Consider the following 20219-nt stretch of genomic DNA (forward strand, 5'->3'; position numbering starts at 1 on the left):
CAATCCCTGCTCTGTGCCAATCCTTGTGCTGTCCCTTCTGCTCAAATACTGAACACATTTTTGTGGCTGATCTTGAAATGCAGCAGGGCCAGGGTGACTGGTCATGACTTGTCTTTCTTAAAACCCCCTGAGCTTAACTGTGTCTTCTGCCATGCTCCAGAATCTCTCAGCTGAGGTCCCCACACTCAAAGATGTAGAAAGCACCTCTCCAAGCTTCACTTATTCAGGAATTTTACTGAGTTGTCCCACGTTTTGGGGGCTCTGGAGGAGTTCTCAGTGGGATGAGCCTGAGAGGAGAAGGAACTTCTTACAAGACACGGGAGGAAGCTGCAGCAGAAGAGGAAAATCAGCCTGGACAGACCCTGAAAGGGTCGAGGTAGACTTGAGAAGAGGGAATGTTCTGAGGTGCTGGGGCAGCTCAAAAGGTGCAGCAGACGTGGGTGTGACCATGGTGGTCTCTGACAGGGCAAAGTGATGGACATCCCTTGTTTGATACCTGGGGAGAAGGTGAGTGAAATCCCTAGCAAATGGAATGCCATGTACTGAGGGTCAAAGAGCAGTTCAATGCATTTATGAAAATAAACAGACTAATCAAGACCTATATATAATAAAAGTATTTTTCTGTTGTTAGTCAATTTATTTTTGTCTCAGTTTGATCAGCTTTAATAATGGTCCTGCAGCATTGTTCTTGGTCCCTCCTGTTCAATCAAGAAGCAAAATGAGAAAGAGGAATTTCTCCTTCCTACACACAGAGGGGATGAGGCATTGCCCCATGTTTCAGCCCAAATCCATTAAACCCCAGGATGAGCCCCAATTCTTCACCTGTACCACAATGAGCCAGCACTGAGTTACCTGGGTTGTGAGCTGCACTGACCCTGCCATGCATTTTCTCTGCTATTTAGCAGCTGTAAGGAAGAAAAACAACTGTTATTATCTTTTGGATATTTTTTTAATCCTATTCTGAACCTGCTTGTCATCACGAGATGGAGTGAGAGGAATTCAGACTCTGCAATGAACATGGGATGAGGATGTTGCTACTTGACAAGAATTGTGAGGCTCTGAGTGATGTGCTGGGTACTTAATGAAGCCACCTAGAAAGGCTGACATATTTGCATTGCTGTTAAAAGAAAATAATAACAATAATTTGAGGCTGTCAGCTCTGCCCTGACAGCGCTGGAAAATGCCTCTCATTTACCCACAGACACAAAGCAGCCTCTGCTCCTGCTGTGCTCTGCTTTCAGAGAGCCTGCCTGCTTTGGGGCACAGCTGCTCCCTGCTGAGGATGGCCTCCATCCCTCTGAGCCTCCCCTTGTCCCAGGCTGGACTCAGAGGCAGCTGCCAGCTCCGTACCCAGTGTCCCCCAGCCCTGGGTCATGGCAGGGGCTGAGGCCTGCGGACATTCCTGGTGCTGGGGCACCCCAGGTCCTCCTGCAGAGCAGAGCCCAGCCCCAGCACAGGCTCCCAGGGCAGCAGCATCCCTCTGCAGGGAGGGTGGCAGGGGCTCTCGCTGCCTCCATCTTCATGGCCCTGTCCAGGACCTTCCCCCCTCCATCCCATCCTGCCCTACAGACCATGCCCTGGCCTGCCTGCACTTTGTTATTTCAGTGTCAGAACAACAGCTGAGGGACTCTGCAGCTGCTGGGGCTGCTGACACAACATCAAATTGTTTCTTTTTGCTGATGTGAGCTTTGGTTTTGAATGTGCTGGGTCTGGGTTTTGTCCTTCCTTCCTCGGATCCTCAGAGTCTCTCAAGTCAAACCTCAGCCTGCCTGGAGGATTTTCAGCATTCCCAGTGCCACCCATCACAGAGGCTTTGGGAGTCATCTCTCACTTTTCTCAGAAAAGCAACTCGCTGCTCTTGCCACAATGCCACATTTGAGGTGACACCAGACCTGCTGGCACCCCGAGAGCTGCTGGCACCTGCTGCTGCCAGCGGTGGGTGAGGGCATGTGATGTGTCCAGCTGTGCTGGGACCCACTCAGGATCCACGGCTGCAGCTGGGCTTTGGGCTGGGAGGAGGGCTGAGCCTCTTCTCCACTCTAAAAAGCTCCCACTCCACAGCAGGCTTTGCAGGAGAGGCTTTGCTGGAGAGAAAGGCACCAGGGAGGAAAACAACACTGACAAGTAACAAGGAGAGAAGCAAAAAGAACTCTGGACTGGATAATTTCTGCCCAACTATTGTCTCTAATAAGGTTTGACTGTATTAATTAATTGAGATGTGCCTTGGAGAGTGGGAGCTGCTGCTGATGGAAGCCAGCCAGGAAGGAAAAAACCCGCTCATTTTCCCTGCAAACCTTCTGACTAGACCAGATCTCTGAGGTTTGGTGTGGCACACATTGGGGAGATGGGCAGGTTTTCAGGGCACAGCCACAGGTAGGATTTGGTTGTCACAAACCACCAGGAAAGGTGGCCAGGGGTGGAGAAGGACAAGGCTATGCAGTGGGACCCGGAGGGGTCATTCCCTCACACAAGCTTGTGATGAATTTCCTACATGAAGCCAAAAGGTCTGCACTTGCCTGTGTAGGAAGACAAAATAAGGACAAGTGTAATTCCTTAGAGGTTCAGGCCATGGCAGGGCTAAGAGCAGCCCAGTCCTTCACACTCACTGTGTGTGCTGTGCCCCACACAAAGCCCTCTGCAGCAGAGACATCGCTGGGCTGGGGACAGCAGGGCTCCTCAGACAGGGACCTCAAACTGGGCACCTCACACAGGGACACCTCACACAGGGACCTCAAACTGGGCACCTCACACAGGGACACCTCACACAGGGACCTCCTGCACAACCCTGCAGATCCTGCAGGCCTGGCTGCAGCTCCCTGGGGAAGGAAATTCCTCAGCCTCTGCTGGAGCCCGTCCTGCAGCTTGTCCCTGGAGAACAGAGCTCAGGTGTGCCAGCCTGGGGGTTCACGTCCCAGGGAGCAGCACCCTGAGTCAGGGATGCAGGGAGCACATGTCTGGAGTTTGCACAGACTTTTCCTGAGTTGAAGCGTGCTGGAAGAGATGCTCTGTGCACCTTTCCAGTTTAAAGGTCAGCTGGGGACTGGCAGGGAGAGGACAGAACTGAGCTCTCCTGCAATGCACAGAAACTCGCTCCTTGCTCTGAGGGCTGGGGGCAGCAGCTTTGTGCCCTCAGCCCACCCATGGATCCGGATTCCTGAACGTCTCCAAGGACCCTCCACTGCCCCTGCAAGAAGTGATGGATGTGGAGAAACATCCTGCAGCCCTGTGACCTGACACGGGGTACAAGCTGAGTGCCAGCACAGAAACATCAGCTTACCCCAGTGCAAATTCCCACTGGAATAGAGACATGACTGTGTTAGATTCTGTGCCCCAGCCTTCTCCTCATGTGATTTTTCCTCTTGGAAGTTTCAGCCTGGGAGCAGAAGGAACCTTTTCTATAGCTGTTCACTCTTCCTAATTTTTTTCTAAAAAATGTAGCTCCTTTGATTTGGATGTTAGTGACTGCATTTAAACTAAACAGAGAAAAAATGCTGCTGACAACCCCGGTAAATCCTATCACAGTTTCTAGACCCAGGACTTGAGAAAACGTTGGACAGAGATGGGCACTGCCTGGCACAGGGTTCAGATGTGCAGGAATAGGAGATGTTGAGCCAGTTCTGGGATTCCCTCCTGCTCCCTTTGGACGTGATTGCAGCGCTCTTGGAAAGAAACTGTCCAGCTTTCCACAGATGCTTTTTCTGCCATAAGAGGGAAATAATTGAGACTGAAACCACTTCCACTAATTGTCTGTATTTTAAATCTGAAGTGGTGCCAAGTTCCTGCTCAGAAATTGTTCCAGCAGCTGTCGTTACCAGGCTCCCCAGGAGGAGGTCTGCACAGCACGTGGCCATCGGGAGCTGGGACATGGGTCAGTCACAGCTACTCCCTACACACATCCCAGGGATGGACATGGGGACATGTGACAGTCACTGTCCCTCCTCACACACATCCCAGGGATGGACATGGGGACATGGGACAGTCACTGTCCCTCCCAGGGATGGACATGGGGACATGGGACAGTCACTGTCCCTCCTCACACACATCCCAGGGATGGACATGGGGACATGGGACAGTCACTGCCCCTCCCAGGGATGGACATGGGGACAGTCACACAGTCCCTCCTCACATCCATCCCAGCGATGGACAGGCTGCCGTGTTTCTGCCTGTAGAACATTTTTAGCTCTGTAAAGGCTATATCATGACATAATTTTAAATCCAAAAATAAAACCAAAACAGAAGGCAGATACTTTCCCCCAAAATACAAAGGATTCTAAGTCTCTGCAGAGGATGAAAGACATTTTTGCAGAGGAAGAAGTGGGATGAGATGTTTTCAACGCTCTTTGTTTAACCCAAGAGACCACCAGCTCATGAGCCCTTCACTGGCTTCAGCCACGGTCATTCCTCTGGTGCTTTTGGAGCCCACGGCTGCAGAATACATGGGTGTTTCAAGCAGGGAAGGCCACAGGACTTGGGGAGAACAAGAACCAGAGGAATCAAAGTGATGAGCTCTGCTCAAGTGACCTCACCCAAAATCTAGATGTGCAGTAGATACCTGGTTCAGGCGCACAGAATCACCTCCTTCTCTGGTAGCCAGCTCTCCAGAAACCCATGGGAAGATCAATGCCCTGATACAATGAAAATACCTCAATATTCTGGAAGGTGTTATACAAGGTAAGGAATTTCTCCCTGTGAGGGTGTGAGGCCCTGGCACAGGTGCCCAGAGCAGCTGTGGCTGCCCCTGGATCCCTGGCAGTGCCCAAGGCCAGGCTGGACACTGGGTTTGGAGCAGCCTGGGACAGTGGGAGGTGTCCCTGCCATGGCAGGGGTGGCTCTGGGTGGGCTTTCAGGTCCCTTCCAAGCCAAGCCCATCTGTCAATCTGTCATTCTGTCCTTTGATATGCCAATCACTTGCTTTCCCAGCAAAACCCCTTTCACCAGCACACAGCCATTGGCTACCTGGGGTGTGAACAGGTAAAACCAGCAGAAATTCACCCAGAAAAAAGGAAGAGAAAGTCTCTGTCCATGCTTGTGGAGAACAGGAGGGTGAACATGGATGTACAACAAAGCTCCATGCCTCTTGTATTTCCTGCTCACATTTGCTGGCTCTGTCCCGTTGCTACTTGGCCTCAGAGTGTGCACGTGGGGCTGAGGAGCAGCGAGGGATGCGGGGCTGAGGAGCAGCGAGGGAGAAAGGCCAGCTCCTGGTGGGAAGCATTTCTTTGGAGGCTGAACTCAGCCCCGTGGTGCTGAGGCCCTGGGGTTTTAGCTGCATGCCCACATAAAACCAGCCTGGACAGCATCTCTGCCTCTGGGGTGAGAGAAACGCAGATTTGTGGAATGGTCTGAGCTGGAGGATCCTTCAAAGGTCATCTAGTCCTCCCCCCTGCGATGCGCAGGGACCTCTTCAACATCAGGGTGGTCAGAGCCTCGAATGTTTTTAGGGATGGGGCAGCCACGGCTTCTCAGGGCACCCTGTTCCAAACCGCTCCTGGCTCCATGGGCTCTGTCACCCGCACAGAAGTGGCTTTGGCCTCATTCCACATGTACGTGTGCCTGGCCTGAGCCACCCGTGTGTGGCCGAGGTGATGGCCACGTGTCCGTGTGTGTCCCCACCAGAACGCGCCCTACGCTAACCATGCTTTGGCATTAATGTGCAAATTAAAGTACCACTGCAACAGCAGTCAAAAGGGAGCCCAAAAGAGAACAGAGAAGATTGATTATGTGCATATTTTAAGTGCTTTGTGACTGTGAATGTTTATCTGAAAAATAAGAGTGAATGAGAAACACTAACGCTACAAATAAAAATAATAAAGGGAAATACATCTCTTGTTTTTAAATTATAGATTAAAATAGGAAACAAGGGGGAATATGGAGACATATATCTCTTTGTGGAGGCCTTCTATAACAATCATCATAAAATAACACAGCAGTACCTGACAGCTTAAATAAAGACAGGAGCTGAGGCTCCTATCTACACATTTATCTCCTCTGATCCAGACAGGGTAAAGAGGCATAAAAGGCTGGGATAATAACATCTTCCCTGCACACCAGCTCCCAAATGAGAGGCAGATTTTATACTCGGTTACTCCACATAATGTCAACATTGTTAGAAAACAAAAGCACCATGAAGGAACATCTTTTTCCCTCCTTCTCTTTCACCCTTTTTTCCTTGATCTATCACTCTGTGGTTTCTGTATAACACACAGAGGGGCAGAGCAGCAGCTCTGCTACCCTGCATTTGTGGGCCAGCAGGACCAGGAACGAAGGGAAGGGGCAGTGAGGTTCAGATGGGAGCACACCACTCAAACACACAGGAGCAGAGAAAGCACCAGGAATTCCCCCAATCCCTGCCCCTTCCCTGTGCAAGGCCACAGGAACTGCTGGAGCTGGTTCTCCACCCCTCCTGCCCTGGCACTGCCCTCTGCCACCCACTCCCTGTGGGATGGACAGAGCTGTGTCCCCCTGAGCAGCAGCCCGGGGAGGCACACCGACCTGGGCTGGAGCTGACAAAAAGCCTTGGTGCAGCCAGGTGCTCCCTCCTCTCCAGGCTCTGTTACCAAGAGGGACTCAAACCCTGGGGGTTTCTGCCTGAGCCTATTCTTTCCCCAGTTCCCATCATCACCAGCAGTCTCCTGCTGCCCCCGAGCCACTCTCCACACCCCTGACATGTCAGGGGTGACACCACAGCAAGAAAACACAGCCTGGGGAGTTCCTGCAGCAAGCCACCCACACTCCTAAGAAAAAACACTCACCTGGTGTCGCAGCACATGCCACAGTTGAGACAGCCACGATACCCAGAGCACCACCACACCGTTTCAGAAAGCTTCACCCCACAGAGAGGAACACCACACCTCCTCAGAAGGCTTCAAGTAGCTGCCCTTCTCATTCTTTACCCAGCCTTTTATCCCCTCCCGTTCACACCCTGCCCCTGTGTGCCCTCTGTGCCCTGTGAGGTTGTTCAGCACACCTGGGCACTCCTTGTGCCATTGCTGTCAGTGCTGCTCACCTGCTCCTCACAGCTGCACCACTGGGGATGAGGCTCATCCCACTCCAAATCACCACAAACTGTGTGCCTACAACCTGGCACAAAATCAGCAGCACTAGGAAAGCAGCTGGATTCACACATCTCCTTCCACACATACCTTTTCTGCTCTGAACTAACTTTCCCCACAGTGGGGAGCATGAGGAGCTCATTCCCATTTCCAAAGCTTGTGGGATCTGCACTTCTTCTGAAACTTCTTATCAAACAAGGTTGAATGGGGCTTGGAGCAATTTGGGCTAGTGGAAGGTGTCCCTGCCTGTGGCAGGAGGTGGAAGGAGATGAGATTTTGGATCCCTTCCAACCCAAACCACTCCATGAACCTGTGATTCTGTCTGATTGGCCCAAAGACTGCTGGGGGGGACAGACTGACATACACAAGATTCATTTTCCCAGGAAAACACAGCTGGAAGAACAACACATTTAAATTGTTTACCTTGAGTTGAACCAACGTTGTTAATTCTTACCAGCCTGAAGGGTTTTCTTCAGGGACACCTATGTTTGCCCAGGTGATTTGTGATGAGAAGACAGAGTTCTTGGCCCTTACTTGAGAGGGGGAGGGCGAAAAATCTTGGCAGCAGCAAACTGTATTTTTTGGAAACCATTTACTTTTGACTCCCAGCACAATGGAAGGTGACAATAGGAGTGATTGTCCAATCTCAGCTTGGAGCCAACCCCTCGGGGAGGGGACCTCCAAGCTCCTGCCTGCCCAGCTCCATGCCAGGGAGAACAGGGCAGGAGTGGGGCAGGAGCTCTCCTGTCCTGGGAGGGGGGCACTGGGTGGGGGGTACCTGACTGCTGGAGTGCACAGGAGGAGCCAGCTCAGCCCCAGGAGCCACAGGCAGAGCTCAGGGTTTGCCCAGACCCAGCTCCAGCATCCAGTGGCACTGAGAGCAAGCAGCACCACCTTCCCACGGGACCCTCCACACGAATTTGGGATGTACTGGGGCAAAAGGAAGGAACTGTGGCCAGCCCTGGACTCCAAGTGTTGCAAGCAGCAGGGTGACCCTCTGCCTGGTGACAGTGTTGCTGACTCAAAGGCCACTCTGGCCCCTCATCTAACTCCTGGATTCACCCAGACCCTACACAACCATGCACTGCTTACTCCTCATGCCTATGACTCACAACTCCCCTGAAGAAATTCATCAAGCCTCAAGGATAACTCACACTGAGACACTGCAATTTATTTTTCCTTTATAAATGAGAAAGAAAAATAGCCTAAACATTTCACTCCTAATACTCAAAACTTTTTCCTTCACCACTTCACGCTGTTGCTGTTTCTTCTCCCCTCCCTATGTTACAGAAGTGTGACTAATCCTTTTCTTCCCCTGGCTCTGTTACCTTGAAGGTATTTATAGAGTGTGATCATGTTCTCTCTGTGTCTTTCTTCCCTCTTCAGCCGTGGATAAACCAGGCACCCCCAGGCATCTCTCCTGTCCTTCTCTTGCTCTTTGAGCCCGTGCTCTTGGCAGTGCAAGCCAAGCAAGGCTTTGCTGCTGCAGAGGGCATGGCAGGGCTGACAGAGCTCTGCAGGGAGCTCCTGGTGGCCTTGCAGGCACCCAGCCTGGCCTGGGGCTGGCCCTGGGTGCTCTGGGTTTGCTCACACACCACCCTGGGCAGATTTGTCTGGTCCCCATCCATCCATCCATCCATCCATCCATCCATCCATCCATCCATCCATCCATCCATCCGTCACCCAGGGCCACCGTCTGTGCTCTGTTACCTCTGGCACAGCCAGCGCTCTGCCTTCGGGGCTGGAAGCAGCACAGAGGGAATGAACGCGGGGCTGGAGGAGACAAAACTGAAACACGTTTGTCCAGCAGCATCTGGGAGCTGCCTGAGGAATGGGCAGGGAGGGGAGGGAGGTCTCAGTGCCCTGCCTTGCTCCTGATCCAGGCAAGTCGAGGTCCCAGTGGCCCAGAACTGCCCAGCCAGGCTGTGAACCTCCTCCCCTGAAAGCAGAGCCAGCCCTCACACACCAGCTGGGAATGGTCCTTGGCCTGGGGGCAGTGCCCAGGACAGGACTGGTTGGCCATGGCCAAAAGCTCTTCAAGGATTTAACAGGTGGGACGAGCAAACTCCCATGGCTCCAAATGCTCCTGGGCTCTGGGTGGCCTCCGTGACCACCAGAAGAGTCACCAACTCCACGTAGCTCCAGCCACCACTAGGACTGGAGCCATCAGGTCTGTGAAACAGAAATTTCTCATTGAATTTTTTCTCTCTCTTTTAACCATATAAAAATACGATCCCTGGAAAAATTTGGGCTTTGCAATTAGAAAACCGAAACACTAAATAATGTTTTGATCCAATTTTCTTTATCTTTTGTTGTTTTAGTTGCATAGATTGAAATGATGGGTCCTTGACTTCTCCCTCCAGCATCAGCTGCTCCTTGGAGGACATGAGAACTTGGTGGCTGCAGCTGGCTTTACCTCACAGATCAAGGAAAGTGCCAAAAGTGTCCCTGGGATTGGCTTCATAGTCCTTGGAGGTGAACCACTCTGCAGGGAGGAGCAGTGTCCCTCCAGGCCTGCCAGCTTCTCTCAATAGAAAGAAGAAGTTCAGAAGACCAGGTGAAAACCAGGTGGGATGAAACCCATTTCCTGCAGCCTCTGGGACCATCCCTGCCTGATGTGTGGGCAGGGGACAAGTGAGACAGATTGCATTTCTCTTCCTGTCCAAGGTCCCTTTAGGAAGACCATTTTCTAATAAAAGCAGATAAAACAGAAGAGAAACATCTGCAGCTTCATTTTAGTCCTCATTTTTCTTCCCTTGGAATTATACTTAATAAGCATTTTATTTTCCACTTGCTATCTTTTATTTCAAATTTTACTGTTCCTGATCTGTCACTGTTGTTCCAAAGCCAAACTGTACCAAAAGCCCAGTATTTTTCTGGGAAATGGGCTCCTGTTTTCCAGCTTGCTCTCCTGCCAGAGGCTGTTACGTGTCCCCTCTGTGGCTGCTCCTGCTCTGTGGGTGGGTGCAGCCCTTGGCAGAGCACAGCCCAGTCCCGTGCAAGGCAGGATCCCTGCTCCCCCTGCATCCCCGGCATGGGGAAGGTTCTCAGAGCACTTCTCTAGACTTTGGTCCTGCCTGAGCACAGAGGAAGAGCTCAGTGGCTCCTGTGCTCAGGCAGGTGCTGCTGAAAGTCACATTGCTCCTGAACCCAGCTTGGAGTTTGCTGCTGAGCACAAACACAAATATCCTGGGCCAAACACTCCTGGTTCTGCCTCAGGAGAATCCCCCTACTTTAAAAATATCCTGATTTTGCCCGTGGATGCAGTGAATTTGCATCACTATCCAAAACCTGAGAGACCCAGAGACAGATGCTGCTGTTCCTCATCCCATGGGGCAGACTCACCCTGCAGATCAAACACTTCTGGGGGAGTTCACTGGATTTCTTCTCGCTATTTGGGGTTTTTTAATTCCTGTTTGTTAGTTTATTTTTTGTTCCAGCCCTTCCATTATGATCAAAACTTCCTGGTAATGCAATAGCATCTAATGAACTCAATTAGCGATCTGGACCCCCGGAGCCAGGTACTTAATTACTCACAGGCTTTCCAGCACACACTAAGGGCTGCCCTGGCTGGTCTGTCGGGGAGGCACGGAGCAATTCCAGGAGAGGGAGAGAAGTTTCCCTGCACTCGTGCCAGGAAGGGGGTAACTCTGCCACTGCCTTTCCCGGGATGTGTCCGCACTCCACACTGACAGAGGCTCCCCGAGCTGCCCTTCACCTGCAGGGGATCACATCACCTTCTGCAGAAGGGAAATCCAGCCCAATCCAGAATGGCTCTGGGACCTTCAGAGCCCTGCACGCCTCTCCTCCCAGCCCCTGACCTCCCCGTTACCATGGGAAGCTCCATCTGCATCCCTGTCTGACACCTCAGGAGCCTCTTCTGTTCCACGTCCCTCCTCCAGAGCAGACTCTGCCCAGAGCCTTCTCCACTGCTCCGTCCCAAAGCCTCTGGCCCTGATGGAGAACTCCTGTAGTGCAGGTTCAGCAAAGTTCCCAAAACAGCAGGAGAGCCTCTAAAGCCCCGACGGAGGTTTCTCATCTCAGGACGTTTCCTTTTAACATTCCAAGTGATCGCAAAAAGGAGACAAGATTTCTGTCTGGATAGGGAAAATCAGCATATTCCCAGGGAATGGGGCACCCAAGCACTTTTGGGGAGTTCCACAGGGCAGCACTTTTGGTTTAAGGTTTGCTAAATCTCCAAAGCCTGACAAATCCTCCAGTGATCCCATCAGCCCTCTAAGGGGAAATGAGCTCTTCTCCCTTCAGGTAATTTGAAATCAAAGCTTGTATCAATTGAACCATAGAATATTTTAGGTTAGAAAATACCTCTGAGATCACAGAGTGCAACCATTTCAGCTGCTCCTGCAGCAATTCCCTGCCAAGCAGCAGACAAAAGGTGTGAGCCCACAGTCTTGCCCAAATTTGGGGCGCTCAGGGAGAGGTGTCAGAACCACAGCATCGTCTGTTCTGAAGTTATTACATTCCTCACACACAGCTCGAGCTCTTCCTCATTCCTGCTCCTCGTGGAGACACCTCTGTCACGTTACCTTGAAGGTTTTTCTGGGCTCTGAGCACCAGCACGCCCTGAGCACTTTTCCCACACTGCAGGAAAGCTCGGTGCTCTGCAGGGATGGCACGGCTGTGACAGCAGCCCAAGGTGAGCAGTTTGTCTCCCAAGCAGCCTCGCTGGGTTATGTTCTCTTACCAAGAGGAAGAAACAAGACAAATGTCTTGGAAGGGGGGAAGAATGTACCGTGAAATTGCTGTAACTCGTGTCAGATCAGCTAACCTTGCAGGGAGGAGTGAGCTGCTCGGCAGGCAGGGAACACTTCAGCACTCAGCCTTGGCCGGGGCTCACAAACACCTCAAACACCTCTGGCTCTTCCCAAGCCCTGGAGATCCAGCACGCAGGTCTGCTCTCCTCTCTGCTCACGATGTCCTCACCTGCAGCCCTCCTTGCGGAGGGTTCCAGGGCCTTCTGTCACCTGCAGCCTGTGACAGCGCTTGAAGGTGCCCGTGCTGCTCACAGCAACCTCAGAGCGCCGCAGGAGCAGCTGCTGCCTCCCTGCAGGCTGCAGGCTCCGAGGCAGCAGAGCTGAGCTCCCTGGGCAGGCTGGCACGGCAGCTCATGGCTCTGCACACGCCGGGAAGCGACAGCACCAGGGCAAACAGGTTCTGACTCCAAAGCCAGACACAGGTGGCTGAGGAGCTGTGAGCTTCCTCCTGCATTTCCGTACCGGAGCAGCTTTGCAGAAGGGCGGTGGGTTGGCCGCAAGACGAATCATTGCACCTACAGCCAGCACTTTGCAGCTGGAGTGCAGGTCCCAGCCAGCAGTGATGGGGAGCAGAGCACACAGCCACAGAACCGTGGGACGGTTTGGTCTGGAAGGGACCTTAAAGCTCATCTCCTTCCACCCCTGCCATGGGCAGGGACACCATCCCCTAGACCAAGAAAGGCACAGAAAGACATTCAAGTTGTAATCACGGTGAGGTGATGCCTTTGGGGGGTCCACTTAGAGCAGCAGGAGGAAAAAATTAAAGAGAGTGTTCAATAAAGGCTACAACAGTTAAATAAGGCGGAGGTGACACTTAGGGGGGTCCAGTTTGGGCAGCAGGAGGGGAAAAGAAAGAGCAAAGCGTTCAATAAAGACTGCAACAGTAAAAGAAGATGAATGGAGAAATTCAAACCCCTTTATGATTGATTTGACTGTTTATGTAAAATTCTCATGGATAGGGCCACATGAACTCTGCAGAGTGGTGGCCCAGACACTGTGTTTGCTCAAAACAAGAATTCACAGCCATGTTCCAAGTGAAGGCTCCCTTCCCACGAGGCTGTAGCTGCCCTGTATTTCCTTTGCTCTGATTAATCGAGGAGGATGGGATTTCCCAGGAGGCACCAGACAGCCTCATTTGATGCAAAGCTCGAAGCAAAGCCTGATTGTTTTGCAGAGATGGAGTTCAGTTCAGCCCCTCTTAAGGCACCCTGGAGCTCTCTCAGGACCTGTCCTGAGCACTTGCTGGGTCCAGTTCAGCTCTGAGGCTCCAGAGAGCTCAGGTCATGCAGGGGCTCCCAGAGCTGCTCCTTGCTGACTGTCTGGAGCTGAACTCTTCCTTGGGCACTTCCACTCCTCCTGGGCTTGCAGCCACGGGCGGCCCAGGTCCCTGGAGGCAGAGCAGAGCTGAAGCCCCTGAGCAGCATGGGCTGGGGCAGCAGCACTGCAGCTGGGGTCTAACCCAAATGATGTGCCTGGCCTTCTTTTTCACTGCACAAGTACCAGGAGGTGAGGAGGGAAAACCCAGCAGTTTCTCAGTTCTTAACTCACAGCCCGTTAGCATCTGGAGCTGTTTAAACTCCATCCCAAAGTGCACTGCCACCCCCCTGGGGGTAACAAAGAGATGCTTGAGCTTGGAGGTGTTTGAAAGATGAGCAATTTGATCCACCATTTGGAAGAAGCACCAAAAAAATCTCTTCCATTCCTCTCCCCTCAAAACCCAGTTGCCTGCTCTTGTGTGTCAAAGCAGCCCTCAAAGCCATATGTCATCAGCAGAGTGGGGAGTGCTGCAATAACTCTGCCAGAGCCCTCTTGGGGACAGGTATCACACACAGGCTTTGCCACTTGGATTCCATAAATCAGAGCCACAGCACAACTGCTCTTACTGCATCTGCATCCTTCATGCAAACTGCTTTCCAGACGGATTTGCATAGAAAGAGAAGAAGTGAGTCCCAGAATAACTTAAATTGCAAAAACCCTCTAAACTGGAAAAGACCACTGAGTCCCACCATTCCCCAGCACACCCAAGACCACCACTGCCCATGCCCCCAGTGCCACATTAACACAGCTGTGAAATCCCCCAGGGATGGGGACTCCAGCCCTGCCCTGGGCAGCTGTGCCAGGGCTGGGCAGCCCTTCCCATGAGGAATTTCCCCAATTGCCACCCTAGGGCTCCCCTGAGGCCATTCCCTCTCCTCCTGTCCCTGTTCCCTGGGAACAAAACCCAAATCCCCCCGGCTGTCCCCTCCTGGCAGGAGCTGTGCAGAGCCACAAGGTCCCCCCTGAGCTTGGAGGGGACACCTGTGGAGGACAGAGATGGATTGACATGAAGGGAAGTGACAGGACATGGCCAGAGCAGTTTTGAGCTGGAGAATCTGTCTGATACAACAGGACACAGGGAAGAACTTCTCCCATGAGGACACTGAGGCAGGGCACAGTGAGGTTTATTTTGTCTCTCTGGGGCCATCCATCCCTGCAGGCAGCTAAAGCCCAGCAGCTCCTGCCAGGTGGGGCAGAGAGCGCAGGGCACGAGCAGGCTCTGAGCACAGCACGGGTGTGTGCTGAGCCTGGATCCATCCCCAGGGGCAGGGAAAATGTGTCACTGCTGAGGGACTGAAGGGCCCCAAGGCACACCTGCAGCTGGAGCAGGACTTCTCACCACACAGTCACACAAGAGTTTGGGCTGGAAGGGACCTTTTAAAGTTCACTTTATCAAAAACCTCAGTCACAGACTGCTTTGCGTCAGAAGGAACTTTTCCAGAGCAGAGCCATCTCCTGCTAGACCAGGCTGCTCACAGCCCCATCCAGCCTCCACTTGAATGCTTCCAGAGGTAGAGCCTCCACCACCTCTCTGGGAAGATTCAGGGAGATGCCTGGCAATATCCATGAGGACCACGACCTCTCCCAACACCCACTGAGCTCAGCCAGCTCAGCCAGTCAGCTGTGGCACCACTGGTACCAGCCCCAGGTCCTGGACGACTCATGGGCGATTTAAATGTGAGGTGTCCTTCCTGCAGACTCATTTTCCTTCCCTGGGGCACTCCCAGCTTCTCCTTGCCCAGGATAAGCGGTGGCTTCACCTCTGGAAACCCTCCTTGCCCTGTGTGAGGCAGTCCTGGGCCCTTGTCCTCCACCACCACAGCCCCTCCTGGACTCCCCCGCTGTCAGCCACACAGACTTGGCTTTCCTCCCTCTCCGTCTGCAGGAGGAATCACCCATCCGTGCTTCCACTTCCCATCCAGCTCCTCAGAGTCACCTCTCAGCCAGGAGGCTCCAGTCTGCCTTGCCAGGAACGCAGCCCCACGCAGCCCCAGCTGCACCTCCCAGCCGGGATGGGGCAGAGGGATGGGGCAGAGGGATGGGGCAGAGGGATGAAGGCAGGGATGGGGCAGAGGGATGGGGCAGAGGGATGGGGCAGAGGGATGAAGGCAGGGATGGGGCAGAGGGATAAGGCTGGGATGGAGCAGAGGGATAAGGCAGGGATGGAGCAGAGGAATGAAGGCAGGGATGGAGCAGAGGGATAAGGCAGGGATGGAGCAGAGGGATAAGGCAGGGATGGGGCAGAGGGATAAGGCAGGGATGGGGCAGAGGGATAAGGCAGGGACGGAGAAGAGGGATGGAGCAGAGGGACGGAGAAGAGGGATGGGGCAGAGGGATGGAGCAGAGGGATAAGGCAGGGATGGAGCAGAGGGATGAAGGCTGGGATGGAGCAGAGGGATAAGGCAGGGATGGAGCAGAGGGATGAAGGCAGGGCTACGGAGTGTGAGGTCTGCCCTGCCCTCCTCCCCCAGCCCAGAGGCGCAGAGCTCTCTGCCAGGAGGTTTTACCACAGGGGATTCTCACAGGTGCTTTTTGAAACGAGGGAGCTGTACTGAACTGAAGATTGACAGGAACAAGCCTTTCATAGTTTTGTTGCTTTTTATTTTTTCAGTGAAATGTATTCTGAAAAAATTCTTCTAGCAGGAGAATTACCTTTCAATTTGTCCTCTCTCACTTTTGGGTTGAGAAGAAAGAGGTCATTTATATATTTTTTAAAGAAGCAAAAGGAATATAAAGTCCACTAGAGGGAAAAAGAAATCATGAATATCTTGGTAGCAAGGTATTTTTATCAAAAGGTGGCAAACTTTAGAGACATTAGAAGTCATGTTTTAAAATGACCAAGTGGAAAGCTATAAAAATGAACAAGTCTTGTGTGAAAATGATGAAGGGACTTTCAGGCACAATAGAAATCATCTGTGAAAATTGCCAGGAGAGCAGAGAAGACATTTCTGTCTCCAAAAGCAAAATAAAATGCTATTCACAGTAATTCATACTAATTATTAGCCTTAAGTAGTACTAATTTTTACCCAGCAATAATTACTATTAAAGGCTCCAGAGCTCTGGAAAAGACATTTTCTGGGTGTGGTAAGGTCCTTGCCGAGGAATCTGCACAGCATTTGCGGGCAGCCTGTTGAGGGAGAAGTTTTATTTCTCCTCTGCACCAACACGGACAAACATAATTACCACATTCCTGTTGATGCAAATAGCGGATTGCTCCTGTCAGAACTGACAAAGCCACTAATTTAAGGAGAGTTTCCCTCTCTCACACACACAGATGCATTTTAAAAGAGATTTTTTTTCCTGCTTTTCCCCTGGGATCTGAGTTCCCAAACCAGGTGAACATCCAGCAGACGATCTCGTGTTTGATTGCATCTGTGAAGAGCCTGTGGCAAACACATGTGGCAAACCCGTGCCAGGAATTCTGCAAGCGACCAGCGCAGGAAAAGCTGCAGCAGGAACTGGCCCCGGTGCCACTTGGGGGTCCTGCCCTCTACCATGGCCAGAGCTGATCCTGGTGCCAGGGGATTGCAGAGCAAACTGCTGCTTCCAGCTGTGCCCAGCTGTGCCATCCTCACCTGAACCCGGTGTTCTGTTAGTGCAGGGACCGATGTGACCTCTGGGATCTGGGCAGCTCCGTGGGAGCTCCAGGTGTAGCCCTGTGTCCTCGTCAAATTAATTAACTCTTCATATTTAACTCTTTATAATTAACTCTTTATATTTAATCAGTGCTTCCTGTGGCCCTGATTTTCCATAAAGTCTTCCTGAAAGCCTCACCAGTGCCCCGTGAGTGGGATTTCTAGCCAATGCCACGAACTCAAGTAAGTATCAGGGGACACTACAGCAGCCAGGAACTTCCCAAAGGCACATCCCTCGTCAGGGGTGGAACTGTGCTCCTGCTCTGTTCTCGCACTGCCACCAGTGTGGCTGCTGGGGACAAAGCTCTGGCAGCTCATCTGGCTGAGCAGCAGCTGGGGAAAATAAAAACATTGTTCAGTTCTGCAAGTTGCCTGCTCTGGGCCACCTTGTGTGCTTGTGCCAGCAGGAACCTGGGGTCTGCATCCAGGCTGGCTGCTGGTGACACTGCCATTAGGAGAGAGAGCCCTAAACTCACCAAGAACTGCCTCCCCCAGCCAAGATCATCCCCAAAATGCCAGAGGGGACACACCAAAAGCGAGGAGCTCACACTGCAGCCCACAGGGTGCACAGCCAGCGGGGTGGAGCTGGGAATTGCCAGGCTCGTGCCTGCCCTCTCCAGCCCTGTGCCCTGGATCCCTGCAGGGATCCCCCAGGCACATCTCTAGGTCCAGCCATAACACAAACATCCCAAAAATACCTAGGGAAAAGGCTGAGGGTGTCCAGGAGCATCTGCTGGGGTGGTGCTGTGCCTGCAGGGGTCAAATACCAGTCCAGGGGTGAAAAGGTCCCTCTTTTCTTTTCTGGACCCCAGGACCAGAGGGCAAAGGGTGAAAGCAGCTGATGGCTTTGCTCTGGCTTGGAGCAGAGGTGACAAGTGTATCCCTAACACCTGTCCCCTATTCCCAAAGGCCCTGCCGACAATGGAGCTGGCCATTTGCTCTTTTCTCTAAGTCCACTTTCTCTAGAGAAATCGATCAGGCCACCAGTCAATCAAGCAGTCAATCAATGAGCCAGCCAATCCGAGCTGCTTGGAAAACGGATCCTACAGAGAGCGGGACTCGCACCCCGAGCCCCGAGAGCCTTCGGGGAAAACTGCAGCTCTGGGGGAGGCTGAGCCCAGCCCAGCCCAGCCCGGGCACAGCCCCTGCCCCCGCAGGAGCGGCCATCCCCGCCCGGCCGTGCCCAGCTCCGGGGCACTCCAGCCCCCGGAGCAAAGCGGGCCTGGCTGAACGTGGCCGGTCCCTCCGGGGGGGTCGGATTTTCCCTCCCCCCTGCCTTTGGGACTTGAAGAGTTGCTGCTGCTGACATCTAGTGACTGGGAGAGCCGGCACGGGGAGCACCTGGAGCTCCGGCAGAGCCTCCACACCGCGGGAGAACCCGCTCGGTCCTGCCCGGAGCTCGGTCCTGATCAGGGGCTCGGTTCTCCCCAGGAGCTCGGTCCTGCCCTGAGCTTTGTCCTGCCAGGGGCTCGGTCCTGCCCGGAGCTCGGTCCTGCCCGGAGCTCGGTCCTGCCGGAGCTCGGTCCTGCCCGGAGCTCGGTCCTGCCGGGGCTCGGTTCTCCCCAGAAGCTCGGTTCTCCCCTGGAGCGGGGCTCCAGCGGGAGGAGGGCCGTGCAGGGAGCGGGTGCCGGGCGCCCCACGATGTCCCAGCCACTTGCAGTCACCCCACGACCTTTCCCTCCTGCAGTGGCACCCGAGGAGAACGGGCGCATCCTATTCCCAGCCTCCCCACAACCCTTCCCGGTCTATTTAATCGCAGGCTCAATGTTGGGTTTGTTGCCTCAACGGAGCACAGGGAGGGGACAAAATGCCCCAAGGGGAGGAGCCGGGGTGGCACTCAGGCCGTCCCCACCGCTGCCGGGGGCTGTAGCCCCTTCACCCGCGTTTCCTTCTTCCCAGGGGCGCGGGAGCCCCGGGAATCGCGCAGGAGAAGCGGCCGCTCCGAGCTGAGCGGAGGGAGGAGGCGAGCGGGATGCTCAAAGCACGGGAGTCCACATCCCCGCGGACACGGGGACAGCGGCTCCCAGCCACGCCAGGGGACGAGGGCTGACTTCAGCGCTCCACGGGGGTGGGGGGAACATCTGGGGTCCTCACTCCCTGCTCTCGGTGCCAGAACAAAGCTCTGAGGACAGCTGGGCTCGGGGGGTGTGAGGGAATCCGCAGCAGGGACCCTCGAGTGCACCCCGCCAGACGCGCGGCTCACTCGGGGCTGTGACAGAGAGGTGACAGAGCGGTGACAGAGCGGTGACAGAGCGGTGACAGAGCTGGGGCTGCCAGCCCGCACACACCTGCCCCGAACCCCGGCATCTCCCGGCCTCGGCACCGGGGCATTCCCGGCGCTGTGCAGATCTGCCTCCCCGCTCCCAGCACAGCCCGTGCGAGCCCCTCTGCCCCGAGAAGTGCCTGAATTCGCGGGGCACCTCTGGGCACCTCCGCGGCCAGCAGGACGGCCCGAAATGACAGCAGCAGAGCCCGGCGCTCAGGTGCAGAGCAGAAGAGGCAACAGAAAGCTGATCAGCACGGAGCCGTGGGATGGTTCGGGCTGGAAAGGACCTTCACGAGCATCTCGCTCCGACCACCCTGACACGGGCAGCGACGCCTTCCACGAGCCCGGGCGGCTCCAAGCCCGTCCAGCCCGGCCTCGGTGATGCCACCCGGGCTCACCGCCGCTCCCGGAGCGCTGGGGAGCGGAGACCCCCTGCCCGGGGGTGCCCGAAATACCCCCGCAAGCGAGCCCGGCAGAAAGTTGTGCCCCCCGCTCCCCCCGCGCCGCGCTACTCACCCAGGAGGATCAGGGTGCAGAAGCAGAGGACGCCCCTCATCCTCCCGCTCGGCACGGCTCGGCCCCACCGACTGGGCTCGGCTCGGACCCCCGGCCCGGCCCGGCGCGGCTCGGCGCGGCTCGGCGGTGCCGGAGGATGCGCGGAGGGCTGGGCAGGGCGGAGGGAGGGAGGCGGCCCCGCGCCCCGGCCCGGCCCCCCCGGCCCGAGCGCTGCCCCGGCCGGCCCGGCCCCGCTCCGGCCGCGGGTCATGCCCGCAGCCACGGCGGGCTGCCGGCCGCCCTCCGCCCCATCCTCCGCGGAGGGGCTCCCGGGATGCTTACACTTATTTTATGCCGATTAATTATTCAATTTTCCTTTCTTCTTATTATAATTCCCCCCCCCCCCTTTTTTTTTCTCTCCTTGTGGTGTGTTTTTATGTTTTGCTTTCTCCCTCCTCTCTCGGCAGCGAAACTTGCGGCGGGCGCAGCTCCGCCGTGCCCGAGCGCCGGGGCGGCCCCGCCGCCTTCCCCGGGCCGCCCCCGCCCGCCGCGGCCCTCGGGGAGGGGCTTGGTGGTCCGGCCCCCGCCTCCTCCCCCTCGGCCCCGCATCCCCGGCCCGGGGCCGGGGTTCTCTCTCATCCCGTGCATGCCCCTTTCACCCTGCAAGCCCCAGGCCGGC

General features: G+C 54.6%; 1 protein-coding gene across 2 annotated transcripts in view; it reads right to left on the minus strand.

The window, feature by feature from the left end:
* LOC115494833 (GDNF family receptor alpha-4) overlaps nt 1–19943 on the minus strand; it is a 68570-nt gene extending 48627 nt beyond the window's left edge. For both annotated transcript variants that reach the window (XM_041715541.2, XM_041715543.2), the window contains exon 1: nt 19562–19943. In XM_041715541.2, the coding sequence (XP_041571475.1) occupies nt 19562–19811 (250 nt within the window). In that variant the 5' untranslated portion in view covers nt 19812–19943. The remainder of the gene's footprint in view (nt 1–19561) is intronic.
* Between the last annotated feature and the right edge of the window lie 276 nt (nt 19944–20219).

This window comes from Taeniopygia guttata, chromosome 4 (assembly GCF_048771995.1).
Source record: "Taeniopygia guttata chromosome 4, bTaeGut7.mat, whole genome shotgun sequence".
Taxonomy (NCBI): Eukaryota; Metazoa; Chordata; class Aves; order Passeriformes; family Estrildidae; genus Taeniopygia; species Taeniopygia guttata.